This window comes from Nansenia antarctica (genome assembly GCF_963989245.1).
Source record: "Nansenia antarctica genome assembly, chromosome: 3".
Taxonomy (NCBI): domain Eukaryota; kingdom Metazoa; phylum Chordata; class Actinopteri; order Argentiniformes; family Microstomatidae; genus Nansenia; species Nansenia antarctica.
This window is the reverse complement of record NC_137688.1, coordinates 84393423-84410257: the sequence shown is the minus strand read 5'-3', so window position 1 is coordinate 84410257 and position 16835 is coordinate 84393423. Positions and strand designations below refer to the sequence as shown.

Genomic DNA, 16835 nt, shown 5'->3' with positions numbered 1-16835 from the left:
GTGATTGTATAATAACAAACGCCTTGATTCACTCACAGGCTTCCTTCCATCACTTTCCTTTCATAGAGGAAATCATACATCATTCAAAAGAGACATGTTCACTGTACACTTATTATTGTTATTATTATAATTATGATTATTATGATTATTATGATTATTATTATGATGATTATGATTATTATTGCTGCTGTTGTTGCTGTTGTTGTTGTTGTTGTTGTTGTTGTTGATAATGATGATGTTGTTATTGATATTATTGATATTAATGATCATATCATTAACATTTTGTTAGGGAAGAAATTAGAGACCTTTTTTGGAATACAGACAGAAGAAATATTGCATAAATGTTGTTACATAACATATTTGTAGCCTACATGTTGTTCCTGAGTGGTAACTTTAACTAAGTGACATTGTGAGGATGATTGCCTTATCTCTGTAGTTGCCTTATCTCTGTAGTTGCCCTATCGCCTCTGATATCTCATAAACACCTTCCTCTGTCCCCTGCTCAGTGCCAAGCAGCTCTCAGCTGAGGTGGTGAAGTCAAACCCATCCAAGCGCCACAGGGATCGTCTGAACTCTGAACTGGACCGTTTGGCCAGCCTTCTTCCCTTCCCAGACCAGGTCACATCCAGCTTGGATAAACTGTCTATTCTACGTCTGAGTGTTAGTTACCTGCGAACCAAGAACTTCTTCTCAGGTGAGCCTGTGACCATCCGTGAGGTATAATAATATGTGACACGGTTTGATTATTTAGTCTGCATGTCGGCAACCAATCAACATGTAAATACATTTCAAAGTTGTTGAACAACAATGACAATTATAACACTACTTTACATTGTTAGTAGGTTCACAAAACAAGATGACTATAGCGAGTGTGTCATTGATTTTCAACTATGTTGAAATGTATTAAAATGTTTGAACATTTGTAGCTGCTGTCACATATTCTATTATAGATAGACGGATGCCCTTTCTAAAAGCTGAAACACAGCATATTGGGGGGGGTTTTAGATGCAAAGAAAATACAGAACACATTTGGATTTGTGTATCACAATTCTAAAAAATGATGCTGCAATGCAGGCTCTGGATCTAGTGATGCATTCATAATTAAAATAAATCGAGCTTAAAGAATGTAAAACATATTTGTTTTGACTATATATGACTGGATATGCACCTGTCAGGTGGATGGATTATCTTGGCAAAGGAGAGGTGCTCACTAACACAGATTTCAACAAATTTGTGAACACAATTTGAGAGAAATAGGCCTTTTGTGTACATAGAAAAAGTCTTAGATCTTTGATTTCAACTCATGAAAAAGAGAGTGGATTTTAAAATGGTTGTTGAGGTGAATGGGATGGAAACAGGGTGCATGACCCAGGCCTGTTATGGGTCCTGCTAAGTGCATACTAGACCCAGTGAGGAAAGAAGAGGACCGGCTGTACGAGATACGTACCTCATTCAGGGCACACCGGAATAATGGTGAGGTACTCATAGGTAGGATACACCTCAATGATTGATGGAGTTTACTTTCACGGCTTTTATGGCTTTCAGAAAGCTATAGCATAATAATAAATAAATAACTTCAGGTGCACAATCCATTCTTGGAAATGTCAGGAAGGTTTGTATTTTTGTCGGCTTTTGCAGAGGACAATAAGAGTCTTTATATTTGTATATTTATATTAGTATACAATACTATGCCTGACTCAGGGCTCCCAGGACACTAATCAAGCAGAAGTATGCTCCCGTCTGCTAAACACAAACTGGAGAGGAATACATAGAGATAATACCTACCAGACACTGGTGTATGGAGACCCCCACAGCCCCCTACAAACCTCCTAGGGCGACTACCCGGTACCAGACAATCACCAACTACAGTGTATTGGAAATGTGAATAAATCCAACCTAATACAGTATTTAAGTTACTCATTTATGTGGTGTGGATGCACACCACAGTCAAAGTTCAGCCGTTTACATCCCTCTGCAAACAGAGAGGTAGTGGCAGATGTTTCCCCCCCCCTGCACTAACAATAAAGCACTAACAATAACCTAAAATTGTTCCAAAATGAAGAGTTACAGTACAGTATTTCAATTTGATTAGGAATTACTTCTACTGTACAGTATGTAGCATATCAAATGGCATTTGGTTTCAAATCCCTGTGTGTGCCAGATTGTAAATAGGGCAAATGAAGCTAGGCAGACAATAACATGACATCACAGTCACATTTCCTCTTTTTTGCAGTACAAATATCTCATTGCTGCTCTGGCCCATTCTGCATGCAGTGATTCGGTGCCATATAGGTCACTCACTCTGTTGTGTCTGAACAGTTACACATGTTTACTAGGGATTAGATATGTATTAGTATATGTTCGGCAGGCTTTTGGTGAATCACGTGTGTGTGTCATATACCAAGCACTCGAGTTGAGGGGGGATGAGGAAATAAAAACAATACAAATCATCCCCCGTCTAAAACTGCCATCCCCCCTTTCCATCCCTTATGTCATTTTATCAATGAACGTGGTATTACTGCTATTTCAACATTTAGTTTTGCGCATTGAGTATTGAGTAAAATACTGTGGGCGAGGGGGCACGCACACATGCAATGACATTTTTACCAAGTCACTGACACTGTGGGGATGCTAAAATTGTCCCCAGATGACCAAATCCACCATCCCCCCTGATTTTCTTTTACAACTTGAGTACCACATATACCCGCTTAGCTACTAGCATTCAGGGGACTGCTTCAATGAAAACAAACCTTCAGATCATCTGAGTTATTGTCAGCTTATTAATCGGTTATATAAGCAGTTATTAACAGTGGGCATCGCAATTACACACTGTGTGTAAGGACATTGAAAGACACTGTAACCAAATCAAAACATTTTCCAGCCTGCATGCGAACAATATGTCGGTTCAAAGAGGAGGAGGTGATGATGTGTTGTTGTATTTCACGGTGCCACGTGCCATCGCAGTGCTCTATTGCTGCTGGCTGTGCGATCACTCTTAAGCCATGTCTAATCGACTGCATTTCCATGGCTCCTTCTTTCTCTCTTTTGTAAAGCCCCACACACAGCGTTGCCAGGGTCTCCCTCTCTGACAAAGGCTGGATTTTCCCGTCACACTGGGTGGCAAATATGCCTGATTGTCGTGAGCTTAACAGCCAAATGTTGTGTTTGTATCCACAGCTGATGAGTTTGCTTGCGTACTTTTGAGTTTTTGACCTCTCCCATACAGGAAACGTATGGTTACTATCTACTATCTAGAGGTGAACAGGTCTGGTTCTCTAGTCTGAGGTGAACACACTGGTTCTCTAGTCAATGTAGGGAGAAAGGTAGGGAGATGAAATGAAATGGATAGGGAAAGGTATTCTGCTGACGATAAGATGGATAGCGGTTACTAAACGTTAAGGCAGAGGTTGTACATTGTTTCGCTTTTTTACATTTATTTTAATTGTATTTTAACGTTACCTTTTCTATTTACTGTTTTCCCCTGCTTTAATATTCATTCTATGCTTGTATATGTTTTTATATATGTTTTTATATTCACTTTATGTTCTTATTCCTGTTGTAAAGCACTTTGAGCTGCATTTCTTGTATGAAAGGTGCTATATAAATAAAGCTTTACTTACTTACTTACTTACTTACTCTCGTACAATAGGGTTGAACGGATCTGAAAGACTCTCAACCATGAAGGTTCCGGATCATTTTGTTAAATCAACTCCTGTCATGAGTTTCACTCATTGCACATGCCATGAATGATCAGCCCTTTCCTATCTTCATATGAAAACATGTGGGGGCATGAACAGAGTTTAAGTTTAAGTTTACTAGTCCATATGTCTATATGTTTATAAAAAAGTACACAGTTACATGCTAACTCCCCCCTGTCTATATACCCCCCTGTGAATCGACCATATAGTGTACAGAAGTATAGAAGTTCACATAATAGATACGTTCTCAGATGCCTACCGATCACCCTATTTATATCCCCCCTATTTATGTCTATTTATGTCTCATTCTTGTTGTTTATTATCTTAGGACTGTGTTTGTTTGTTAGCACCTAGGGTTTGCATTTAAATGTTGTTGTACCGTTGTTACAATGACAATGAAGATCATTCAGACAACCAATGTAAAGAAAGAGGATGGAAATGGTAGATCACAGAGACGCCAGAGGAGCCTGACATGTACTTGTTTCTGATCTATGTAGGCCGCCATGACATTGACTTTAAAAGAAAACTAACGCCGTGACAACCCTAACCCTAACCTTGGTTAGAGATCAAAAATCACGATTAGACATTACAAGAAAAGTGAGGTTATTCCAATTGGACATAACACTAAGTATATATTCCTCTGTAGGATATGACAGAGATGAGTGGTTATGCTTTTCAATTTAAATAAGTTGAAAATGAGTGTTTCTAAATGAAAGTATTTGAGAATAAAAACACCAGGGGTAATCCACTTAGAGGGTTTAAGGAGGGTTTATGAACCCTTCTCCTTTGAAAAGAAAAAGAAGAAAGGGGATGGAAACAATATACCAGCAGCTCTGAACTGTTGAACCCCCGTGCATCTGAGGCTTCTGCTGCTAAGGTAGCCGGGGATAAAGGCCACTTAACTGCGCTTAGAACGGATCCTGACATCAGCTAATCCATTTTCTCATGGTTTACAGTAACGTTGTGCCCAGTTATATTTTTATTTTTATATTGACTTTAAAAACTCATATGCATTGCAAACACTGACTTGGAGCCTCTCTCTCTCTCTCTCTAACTTTCTCTCCCCACATTACTCCACACCTACATCTTCTGTCAACATGCTTTTCTCAATTCCAGGAAAGCCTGCCTATGGTCCCAGAATCTATTTTTTGGCCTGTGTGTGTTCTGTCAAATCCCAATGTGGTAGTAATAGCTTTATGGTAATATAGTAATATACTGTATAACTCATATGATGAGTTATAATAATAATAATAATAATAATAATAATAATAATAATAATAATAATAATAATAAGGATTCTTAATAGGACTAGTTGTTAAAATCCCTAAATCCCGATTTATATAGAGCTTTTCTAGACACTCAAAGACGCTTTACAAACTGAAAAGATTGAGTAGTAAAATAAAAAGAAACAAAATAAATGCTTAGATGACTAAATCTAAATCTAAGTGTCTTTGTAGGACAATCTACTCTGTATACTGCAATTACATCTAGATTTCGGGCGGAGAAGCGGCGAACAAGCAACGCCAGCGTCCTCTCTCAACCGGCATTTTTTGAAAAACCGGCAGCATGTATGGCAGCTTCTTCAATGCAAAATCAGGCTGTTTTGTGTGAGTATTAGAGGGGAAACAGCCCTCTGTCAGGAAAGCTTACAGCTCCTAATGTCTTTGTCCGTTTTTAAGTCAACTTTGAGTATGATGAACAATGTTGATACAAATTTGAGCTTTTCAAAAAATGCCGGTTGAGAGAGGACACTGGGCCTGGCGTTGCTTGTTCGCCGCTTCTCCGCCCGAAATCTAGGTGTAATTGCAGTATACAGAGTAGATTGTCATACAAAGACACTTAGATTTAGATTTAGTCATCTAAACATTTATTTTGTTTCTTTTTATTTTACTACTCAATCTTTTCAGTTTGTAAAGCGTCTTTGAGTGTCTAGAAAAGCGCTATATAAGTCTTGTATGTATTATAATGATCACCAGAGAGAGACTTGTTACTATGGATTGTACAACTGGAGGAATGATCTAACTTTCCCCCACCATCATGTCTTTCCTGTTCACACAAGTCTCACAAGCTTTGTGTGCCTACATGACTTGTGAGACAGTAGAGACAGTGTTTAACAGAGACGCTTTCATCTGAGCACCGACCCAGCCATCCCTCTATCAAGGCCAAGAACGCCTGATGATTGTGTGTCACACGTCTTTCTGCTTTAACTACCAATTAATGCTCATTAAAATCAGATGGAACTTGTAGAGGAAACGCTGAGCTCTGTCAAACTGTCACATGGCATCGGTGTCTGCTGAGATCCATTACTCTTTCAATGCTCCAATAAAAACTGAACGGAAGGCCGCCGTTTTCAGACAGAGAAAAGGAGAGAGAATTAAAGAGGCTACTGAAATCGTACCACCATTTCACTTTACTGTATGTAGATATCTTTTGATATTCTCAAACTGTATTTATTATTATTATTATTATTATTATTATTATTATTATTATTATTATAGCAGTACCTTAATTAGGCCCCTATACTTTGTTCTATTTACCTTTTGTTTCTTTTTATTATTACTACTCGATCTTGTAAAGCGTCTTTGAGTGTCTAAAAAAGCGCTATATAAGTTAATAATAATAGTAGTAGTAGTAGTAGTATTATTATTATTATTATTATTATTATTATTATTATTATTATTATTATTATTATTATTATATGTTGTGTTAACGTAATGTATTCATCATGTCCTGACTAAAAGCAAGTGGTTTATTGCCACTGGGTTATGTTTTCATAGCATGAGATTGCTGGTTTAATTGTGGTAGCAATTAGCATTTTCCATGCTCTGACCTCTCTAGGGACACCAAGACACAGACCCTTAGTTTGTGTGAACAGTTCTTTCAACCTAGATTACAATCACTAGCTAGGCGTATTAATAGGAACACTCTCTGTGTTAGTTAAATGTATTTGTAACTCACGTCTTTATTTGTGAAATTAAATTGTGTATAGTTGAATTTCTTGAGTTGCTGCGCTTCGTTTAACACTTAATCAGCCATCATTTGACCCTGTGAGTAAAAAAAAAAAAAGTGTTATATCTTTGCACTCGATCAAATTTCAGGACCCTCCTTTCATGACTTTTCCTAGATATGTGCGTTCTACCACCCAGTATCCTTACATTTTCAAAATCACATCAGGATAAGCTAATATAAAGCTATTTTGCAGCTTTTCTGTGTAGGAAGCAGGCTACTTTACAAGCGGCCAACTAGTGGTCGTTGTGTGTAAATAGCAGCATAGCATTGTTCAGGCTAGCGACGCACAACAAATACATTTGACTAAGTGAATCATCTATCCACCAGTCTTAGCAGGAAAAAGTAATCTATGCTCTAGGCCTGGAGCCATTGGCAGTCGTCATGCTAGAAGTTTTTTTTTACACTGGGGAAACAATACAAGGGAGTAGTCGATGTCTCAGGAGGGACAGTTCAGGTGTAGGCTAAAGAGATGGGAGAGAGAGAGAGAGAGAGAGAGAGAGAGAGAGAGAGAGAGAGAGAGAGAGAGAGAGAGAGAGAGAGAGAGACAGCGATAGATAGACAGACAGATAGTTTTATTTCTTTATTTATAGAGCCATTGCTTTTTGGTCAGGCTGCATTTGTAAATAAGAATTTGTTCTTACATGTTTGCCTGGTTAAATAAAGGTTAAATAAAAATAATAATAATGGCAATTACAAGAAAGAGAATTGCTTAAGATTAATCGTTTCAAAAAGCATACTATTTTTTACATTAAGTTGGTAGCATTGATATATACATGTCATATAGCACCGTATTTCATAATTTCTGAAAGTGTAGTTTATTCCACCCTTTAGGTCAGCAGTAGCTGACAGTAAGCCAAACACACATTGGTTGTTGGTCTCTGCGGACCTCATGCTTCAAGGTTTTTGTTATAGACCATTTGTTTTGGGACCGATGTTTCTCCTCTCCTCTCAGCTGAAAGTCATGATTCATTGATTTATATTACGTCCAGTCAAGTGGATGCAGGTGGGAGCTCTCTGTTACTCTTGGTTGACCTGGGGTGGCCAGAGAGGCAGTGTGGAGAAAGCCTTGTCTATATACTGTATACTAAATCACAGACTTGTGAATGGCAGACTTGGTTGTTTCTGGATGAGACAGCAGAGCAGGATGGTGTGATAGTGGTGGATCCTTGCACTTCCTCTGTGGTTGTACTGTGTTACTGGCTATTATGTCATTGCTTCCCCTGTATGAACACCACTGTTTCTAGGATATGCCATCTGCTGTTATCTGAAGGCAGATCAGATCTTACCTAACACGACATTGCATATCATTGCATGTTGCTACCCTCTTCCCATACTGCACACCTTAGTTGTTCTTTGATTCTTCTTCTGTTTGTTGAAGAAAATCAGGGGAGGTGGTGGATTTTATCATATGGGGACAATTTTAGCATCCCCACAGCGTCAGTGACTTCAGTGTCAGGGACTTGGTAAAAATGTCATTGCATGTGTGTGTGCTCCCCCCCTCGCCCACAGTATTTTACTCAATATGCACAAAACTAAATGTTGAAATAGCAGTAATACCACGTTCATTGATAAAATGACATAAGGGATGGAAAGGGGGGATGGCAGTTTTAGAAGGGGGATGATTTTGACTCGAGTGATGAATATAGTACCTATATATGCAACAGGAAGTGTGATTATTAAAAGTGCATTAGATTTTTTATTTTTTTTGCCATTTAGCAGACGCTTTTAATCCAAAGCGATTTACAATTACGAATTACAGGGACATTCCCCCTGGAGTAACTGAGAGCTAAGTGCCTTACTCAAGGGCACACTAGTAGTGGTGTGGTTTCAGGCGGGATTTGAACTCACAACCTTCCGATCACAAGTCCAACTCACTATCCACTATCCACTAGACCACCACTACCCCTGTACTGTATCATACACATCAAATTGAATCAATTGCTGTAATCAATCGTCAAATGTATGTCTCTCTATAGAACCACACGATCTACTCAGAGACAGAGAGACATCTACCATAGTTGTATTCAGGTTACTTATTTACTTCAGAACTTTGTACCAATTAAGATCATCCTGAAAGTGCCTTTGGATCCAAATATATAGTCTAGCTACACAACTGGTTCCTTCAGTTCCTTCAGCAGGTGTCTGGGGTGACTTGGACCATAACAACCCTATTATTATTATTAAGGTGTTTAGAGAAAGGGTTAGCCTAGCCGGGAAAGGGGAGTAAACTGTGATTGACAGTTTTAGCCATTAGCTGCCTACATCATTGTCCAGCCTCTCCTATAGGTCAGCCCTTAGCTTGTGTTGGGCCCACTCTGGCCTTCAGGGGGGGGTAGCGACAGCTATCCCTGTGACCCCACTGTGACCTTAACAGCTTCCAGCCATTCACAACGCTGGGGTCATCATCACTATGCGACTCCCCTCACCAGCTGTCACATTTGATGGGTCAACTGTTTGTGTCTGTGTGACACCCACCCAACTCATTCCGAACTGGGCGATGTGTGATAATCTAACTGTGGGGGGGGGGGGGGGGGGGGGGGGGAGGTGGTGGGGCAGGGCTTGTCCCACATTCATGTCCACAGGGGAAATGGAAAGGCTATCCTGCTAAATTGATTTATTTATATTCCTGTTTGAACTGTAGCCACTAGCCACACAAAGCGAGCACAGGATCTAGTGGTAGTACAGTAGTCTTTTTTAAGAGTTCAGTTAGAGCTCAGCTGTGTGCAGCTCTGTGCAGTCAGCCGTTCGGCCGCACACAGTAGGTTACAAACCCGGGAACGCCGTGGAGCCCGGCCATCTGTGTGCACACTGCACAGGGACGAGGGGGAGACTATTTTCATGTTTTTGTTATTGCTTGTTGGCCGTCGATATTGGGAGATGACCTGTGGAAGTGTGTTTAGTCACCGGGCGCTCCGTGTTCAACGGACGGAGTCAAAAGCACTCTCTCCTCCTGGGCGCCCCAGGCAACTGCTTCTGTGACGTCATAAACACGTGACACGTGGCACACAAATAGGACCCTTAATATTTCATGCCTCTCTCCCTCCCTTCAGCAGCCTGTGTCGTTCCACTACACCGCACTCTCCCAGAAGCCCTCAGCGCTCTCTCCTGTTTGTTCACTCACACAGGCGGCGATGGCGCATTTAAAGTGAGATCCTGGCGAACTGGAGATAGATCGAGTGCTAGGAAGATTGGCGTTATCTCACTCGAACCAAGCTACCATACAAGGCCCCAGCCCCGCTCATTGGGAGCAATTTGGGGTTCAGTGTCTTGCCCAAGGACACTTCGACACTACCTCCTGCGCAACAGCCGCCCATAGAACACACTAGCTGTGTGTTCCATATGATTTTCCTACACTAGCTGATGTGTTCTATATACATGTGCGTTCTAGTCAAATCGTCAGAGAAGGGTCAACAGGGGTCAGAGAGGGGTCAACAGGGGTCAGAGAGGGGTCAACAGGGGTCAGAGAGGGGTCAACAGGGGTCAGAGAGGGGTCAACAGGGGTCAGAGAGGGGTCAACAGTATAGTGGTATTTCAGGGATTCTCTTATGAGTGACTATAAGGGCATTATGGTGCTGATTCCTGAGGCTATGTAAGATTGCTGACAGTCACCAAATTAATTCTGTATATTCCTGCTAATTGTTCCCTGTGATTAATGAAAGAGTGAATTGTGTTGGAGGGTAGAGATTAGTTCCATCAGCCAGGGTTTTAATTGAATCACAATTGTTCAGAGGCAGCTCCTTCAGAAAGCCACTGATAATTGCACCAGCGAGTTTCATTCATGTTTTAGCAGGGCCAGCCATTTCACCCAGTTGGCGCTGTCTCTTCCACATGCACAGTAGCATGATGTGCAATGACCTACAACATTTCAGGAAAAAAAAACAGATCACTCTGACGAGGAGGGAATCAGACCCGCAAACTGTGAAGTGTCTGAGCTGAGAGAGGAAGCGCAGGGCGACTGGTCATCACGTCATGTATGTCAACAGACTGGACTGCTGTTTCGTTACATAGCCTACATATATATATATATATATATATATATATATATATATATATATACATATACTACATACATATATAATATAACTATGCAATACAGGGTGGACTATATTTGTCCCATAGCTACTTAATGGAGCTGCATTTCCCTCTCTATTCTAATAGTGACGCTACTGATATCCTAGAGATTAAAAGTACAATTAGGCAGAATAGAACTTTGTGCCATGATCTGACAGTAATGGGTGTCATTCCAGATTTGCTAAGGCAAGGCAAGTTGATTTGTTTATTTGTATTTCATACAACAGGGGCAATTCAAAGTGCTTCACATTATAGCATTACAAAAATACAGAAAAAGAAGGACAGTCAGAAATGTTTTAAAATAAATGGCAAGAATAGATACATATATAGAGAAATTAAATAGATAAACATTTAACAACATAATATGACAATGAATAAAAAGATATAGATAAAAGTGTTATTACTGCAACTGTATTCAAGGCTGCTCTTCCCAATGAGAGATTGCAGGTACTGCGTCTGTGTTTAGTCGATATCTTGCGCGATACGGCGTGTGAGATCACAGTGTAAAATGACACATTTGCAAACACATTTAGCCTATATTTGCAGCAAATGTATAGTGCTTGGATTATGGACCATAAAACTCATAACTGCTGCAGGTATAAGAAGTAAAAAGATAAAACGCAAACATAAAAAAAAAAAAAAAAAGATAATAGTTAATGGATAAAAGGCATAGATAGAGTGCTAGTGTTTAACCATAACTGCTACAGAACACAAGGGTTTTTAGCTTAGTTTTAAATATTTTAAGGGTTTGGGCCTGTTTGATTTCTTTTGGAAGTTTGTTCCAGGAGCATGCAGCAGAGTGACTGAATGCTGCTTTACCGTGTTTCACTCTTGGAATGATTAGCTAATTAATCTCAGCTGACCTTAGGGGCCTTGGTGGGGGTGGGAGAAGATCTGATATGTATTTTGGTCCAAAACCATTTTGTGATTTGTATGTAATTAGGAGGATTTTGAATTCAATTCTCTGAGAGACTGGTAGCCAGTGCAGGGATCTCAGGATTGGTGTAATGTGTTCAAACTTCTTTGTTTTTGTTAGGACCCTAGCAGCGGCATTTTGGATGAGATGCAATTTACAAACAGCTCCTTTAGGCCTGTTAGTAGACCATTACAATAATCAAGTCTACTCGAAACAAATGCATTGATGAGGTTTTCAAGGTCTTGCTTGGACAGGTGATAGTAGGCTGATTTAGTTATCAACCTTTTATTTGTTCAATGCAATTACAGAGATTGTCGATGGGACTATAGTCGTTTGGTGAGAGGGCTATGTAGATTTGAGTGTCATCCGCATAGTTTTGGTAGGCAATTTTGTTATTTCTTATGATATGTCCCAATGGAAGCATGTAAAGATTGAATAGGAGGGGGCCAAGGATTGATCCTTGGGGAACCCCTGCATGTCATTTTAATTTGATCAGACACAAAGTTGCCAATGGAGACATAATAGCTTCTGTCCTGTAGGTAGGATCTAAACCAGTTTAGGGCAGTGTCCGAAAGTCCTACCCAGGTTTTTAGTCTATCTATTAGAATGTCATCAAAAAAACGTACGTTTTAGGACGTGCTCAAAAGAAAAATAATGTGTAGTTATGTATTTTTAGCATGTTGTGATGTGCTAAACATCCAGTTAGATGTTCAAAGCGATGTTTCTTCTTAGCTGGTAGCTATTAGCACCTGTTTTGCATCATGTGTTTGGATTCAGAGCGAGTTTCTCCACTATTTGGTATGAGGTGTACCAAATAAGCATATCTTCTTTAATGTACTGTAGGACACATCATTTGAAAGCTTAAAATCTGCACTTTCATAATCAGGAAAAAAATGCTTAACTACCTTGCCCTTGTCACAAAGGATAGTGACTAGAACCTGCTCAAAACTGGTTTCATGGCACATCGTAGCACGGATAGTACCTTTCTCTCCGAGTCAGGAAGGGTAGCTAAAATCAGTACTGGTACTACAGCCCGGTACGGCCCAGCTGGCGGTAGAGAAAGCAAAACAAACCGGGCGCACGGGTTCTGGTACCGTACGGGACGGTAGTGGAGAAGCGCCATTAGGGATGGAGTGGCCCAGATCGTTCTCCTGTGAGGCCAGTAGAAAGGCCTCAACCCTTGTAAAAATCTAACAGCAGCAGAGGTGCTGCAGAGATGTCACACTAGTTTGTGACCTTTCTCTCACCACGCACTAATGCGTTTTCTGCGTCTCGCACAAGAGAAAAGAGAACTCACCCTTCACTCTCTCCCTCTCTCTCTCTCTCTCTCTCTCCACCGGAGGAGATCTCAAAGACACAGCCCTCTCTCTCTTCCCTCTCCTCCAGGCCGCCTGTCTCATTGCATATCCCCTGCTGTTTGTAGGTCAGTTCACCCACGTCCCAGGCTGCTGTTGTTACAGGATAATGCCTCCTCTTCCTTCTCCTCTTATTTCTCCTCCTCCTCCTCCTCCTCCATCTCCTCCCTCTTCTCCTCCTCCCCATCCTCTTCCCTCTCCTCCTCCTCTACCTCGTCCTCCTCTGCCTCTACACCAGGGGTCCCCAAACTTTTTTCTGTGAGGGCCACATCATTTTTCCTTTCTGTGATGGGGGGCCTGGGTTGGTCTCTAACATAAAATAATATGGAACGGAGTGGAATGGAGGCGGTTGCGCAAAGCAATTGTGCGCAGGAGAGCACTGGTGGATGCAAACAAAGTCTAAACAGTTGAATTTGGATGGAATTTATACCTATAGTGATATGTCAATGAAATATAATCAGTTTTACAGTCTGATACTTGAGGGAGGACCCTCATCATACACGGGGGGACCCATGAAGCAGGGCTGTCTGGGGGTCCTTAAACGAGCATCAAACACTTAATTTCTTGCATTCTGGTGAATTTAGATGCAATTTGTGCCCTTTCTGCATCAATTTATGGTGGAAATTTATTTCCAATTATTTGCGAAACAGCGCCCCCGCCACCACGTCGGTGCAATGCCGCAATTGCAGTTAGAAATTACACGTTGTTCAAAGGGCCGGTCCAAGTGTGGGGGTGGGCCGTGTTCGGCCCGCGGGCCGTAGTTTGGGGACCCCTGCTCTACACCCCTCCCCCTTCCTCCTCAAGGTGAAAGACAGTCATCTTCCACTTTAGGGAGTTGTATAGCCAGCTGCCAAGAAGCCAGCTGTAAAAAGAAATTCAAGTACTCAGTGTACATTTTGCTTTGACTCACATTACTTTAACTGGCAGGTATTCCGACTTTTCTGTTCATTTCATTCTATATCATTTAAGTTGTTAGGAAATAGCAGTGTAACACATTTTGAATAACTTTTATCCTTTTATTTAGTTGCGTGTTATGAAAAAACCCGAAAACCAGATATTGTTGACACAATAAGTTTCACTTTCACTTTTTGGACCGCTTCGATTCTGCGACTGGTTTGTGGTTTCACCACAAATGTGGCGTCACAAATGTGGAAACAGATTTTAATATAAATCTGTCTACAGCTTGCCTGTCTCTTGCATTTGCAAACGCATCAGTAGCACTTACATTAGCACAGCTAGACCATTAGCACAGCCAGACCATTAGCACAGCTAGACCATTAGCACAGCCAGGCCATTAGCACAGCTAGACCATTAGCACAGCCAGACCATTAGCACGGCCAGACCATTAGCACAGCCAGACCATTAGCACAGCCCGAGACATGTTACCTTTCTGGCAGCAGGAGACTCTAGTCAACGCCAGACTAGCTAAAGACAAAGACCCTGTTGCATTCTGGGAAAGTCGAAGCTCATTTTCAGATTTTCTCAGACTTTTTATAGTCAATTTCATATTCATGTTGACGATGGCAGTTGGAGTGATTTCAAAGAGCCTTTTCAGAGATGGTATTTAATCAATTGTTAATGATGACTGTCATGCATGTGTGTCATGTATGCATTATTCTAGACTAAAGCTCTCTCTCTCTCTCCCTCTCTCTCTCTATCTATCTCTCTCTCTCTCTCTCTCTCTCTCTCTCTCTCTCTCTCTCTCTCTCTCTCTCTCTCTCTCTCTCTCTCCCCCACATGACTGTATAGATCCAGAAAAAGAATAGGCTATTCCCAGATACTATGCAGATGCGGATACTATATTTAGACCCATTCATGTTATAATTATCACTAAGCCAAAGCAGATTTCAAATAATAGAAAAAGCAACCAATCTAACCTATTACCACCCACAGCAGCCATCAGTATCCATTAAGGCAGCATTGTATTGTTTTACGTAACGTCTCTATCAAATAAATCTCTCCTGATCAAATGACCTGATTACTCAGCACAGACTGGATCTAGTATTCCTCACAGAGAGACTTGGCTTGATATGAACAACAGGCCAGCTGTACTGTTGGAATCAATCTTTATTGATGCTGAGTAAATCCCAGGGTAAATAAGAAAAACAGAGGAGTTGCTATAATCTTTGTTCTTCTTTCTTCTGGCCACCTGTAAATTAGCTTTTACATGACTTGGTCCCAACAAGTACTACTATACTTAATGTCATTGCTCCCGTCAAAATCCAACTAATCTCTGGTAAAGAAAGAGCTTCTTGGAGAAAGGCTGGTTCAGTAAAAAAGAGTATCGCAGAGCAGAATGCAAATGGCAGAGAACGAAACTTCATGTTCATCTGTACAAAGAGAAACTGCATTCTTATAACATTGAGTTGAATCGAGCCAGAAGGTCCTCTGATATCATTAGCAGGGATGTTAATAATACACAGTCTTTTTGCCACTATTGCTAGACTAACCAAACCGACTCAATTAGCGTCAAACCCTTCCACTGAAAAATGTAAGGAATTTCAATAATTCCATCTCTTGCAGTACACAAAAGCGGTGTCACTGAAAATGTTTTAAAACAAACAAAAAAACAGTATTTAGCTGTCTTGCAGTGGATTTATCGCAAATTGTAGCTAAATAGTTCTCTTGTATCATTCACTTTTCCAAAAACTGCAGCGGTCAAACAGCTACTAAAGAGCACCGTAGGTTCCTCCGTAATCAATAACATAACGTAACATAATCGATAACGTAACAGGCCCATTTCTAACCTGCCGTTCTTAGTTAAAGTCATTGAGAAAACTGTCTATAAACCACTTAATGACCTCTTGTAGCCTTCTTGATCACTTTCAATCTGGGTTTAGGCCTAATCACATCACTGAGACAGCTCTTATTAAGGTTTTAAATGACATTAACCCTAACACTGGTGCGGGAAAGGTCTTGGTGCTATTGGACTTAAGCGCAGCATATGATACTGCTGATCATGATATACTCCTAGACAGGCTAGTAAACTGGGTAGGCTTACCTGACATCGTCTTACAATGGTTCTATAGGACAAGGACTACTTTGTCTCCGGTGGTAACTATCTGACCTTGAGTTCCCCAAGGTTCCATTCTGGGGCCTCTTTTTTTCAACTTATATATGCTCCCATTAGGCAAACCTATTTAGGATAACAAAGTTGCTTATATAATATGTATGCTGATGACGCCACAAATCTATGTAGCCCTTTCTCAAGATGATTTGGCATCAATAGACTCCCTTATGGACTGCATTGATCGAATTAATAACCTCACCTAGAATCTCAGGAATTGGATCAGGTTAGAAATCAGTGTCATTTTAGATTCACACTTAAGTTTTAACTCCCACATTAAGTTTGAACTCCCACATTGAGTCAACAACAAAAACAGCTTATTATCATCTTAAAAATATAGCGAGAATTTGGGGTTATTATGTCCAAGCATGATCTTGAAAAACATATCCACAATTGTATATCTAGTAGGTTAGACTGCAAGGCAATGGCCTTTTTTCAGGGCTCAGATAATTCAGGCACTTAGATAATTTCAACGTATTCAAAATGCTGCTGCAAGAGTGCTGACTAAAACTAGGAAGTTTGATCACATGTCTTCCATTCTTAGATCACTACACTGGCTCTGTGTATATCACAGAATAGATTAAAATGATGCTCCTGGTCTACAAATCTCTGAATGGTGTATGGCCAAAATACATCTCAAACATAATGTGCCTTATGAACCTGCTAGATCCCTAAGATCATCAGAGGCTGGCCTTTTAACTGTTCCAAGAGTGAGCACC

The 16835-nt window shown here is 40.6% G+C and overlaps 1 protein-coding gene across 1 annotated transcript in view; it reads left to right on the top strand.

Moving 5' to 3' along the window:
* Positions 1-16835, top strand: part of ahr1b (aryl hydrocarbon receptor 1b) — a gene marked incomplete at both ends in the record, with an annotated part of 49196 nt that overhangs the window by 1982 nt on the left and 30379 nt on the right. Inside the window, one exon of the mRNA XM_080527677.1 lies at positions 507-694. Coding sequence (XP_080383803.1) covers positions 507-694 — 188 coding nt within the window. The remainder of the gene's footprint in view (positions 1-506; positions 695-16835) is intronic.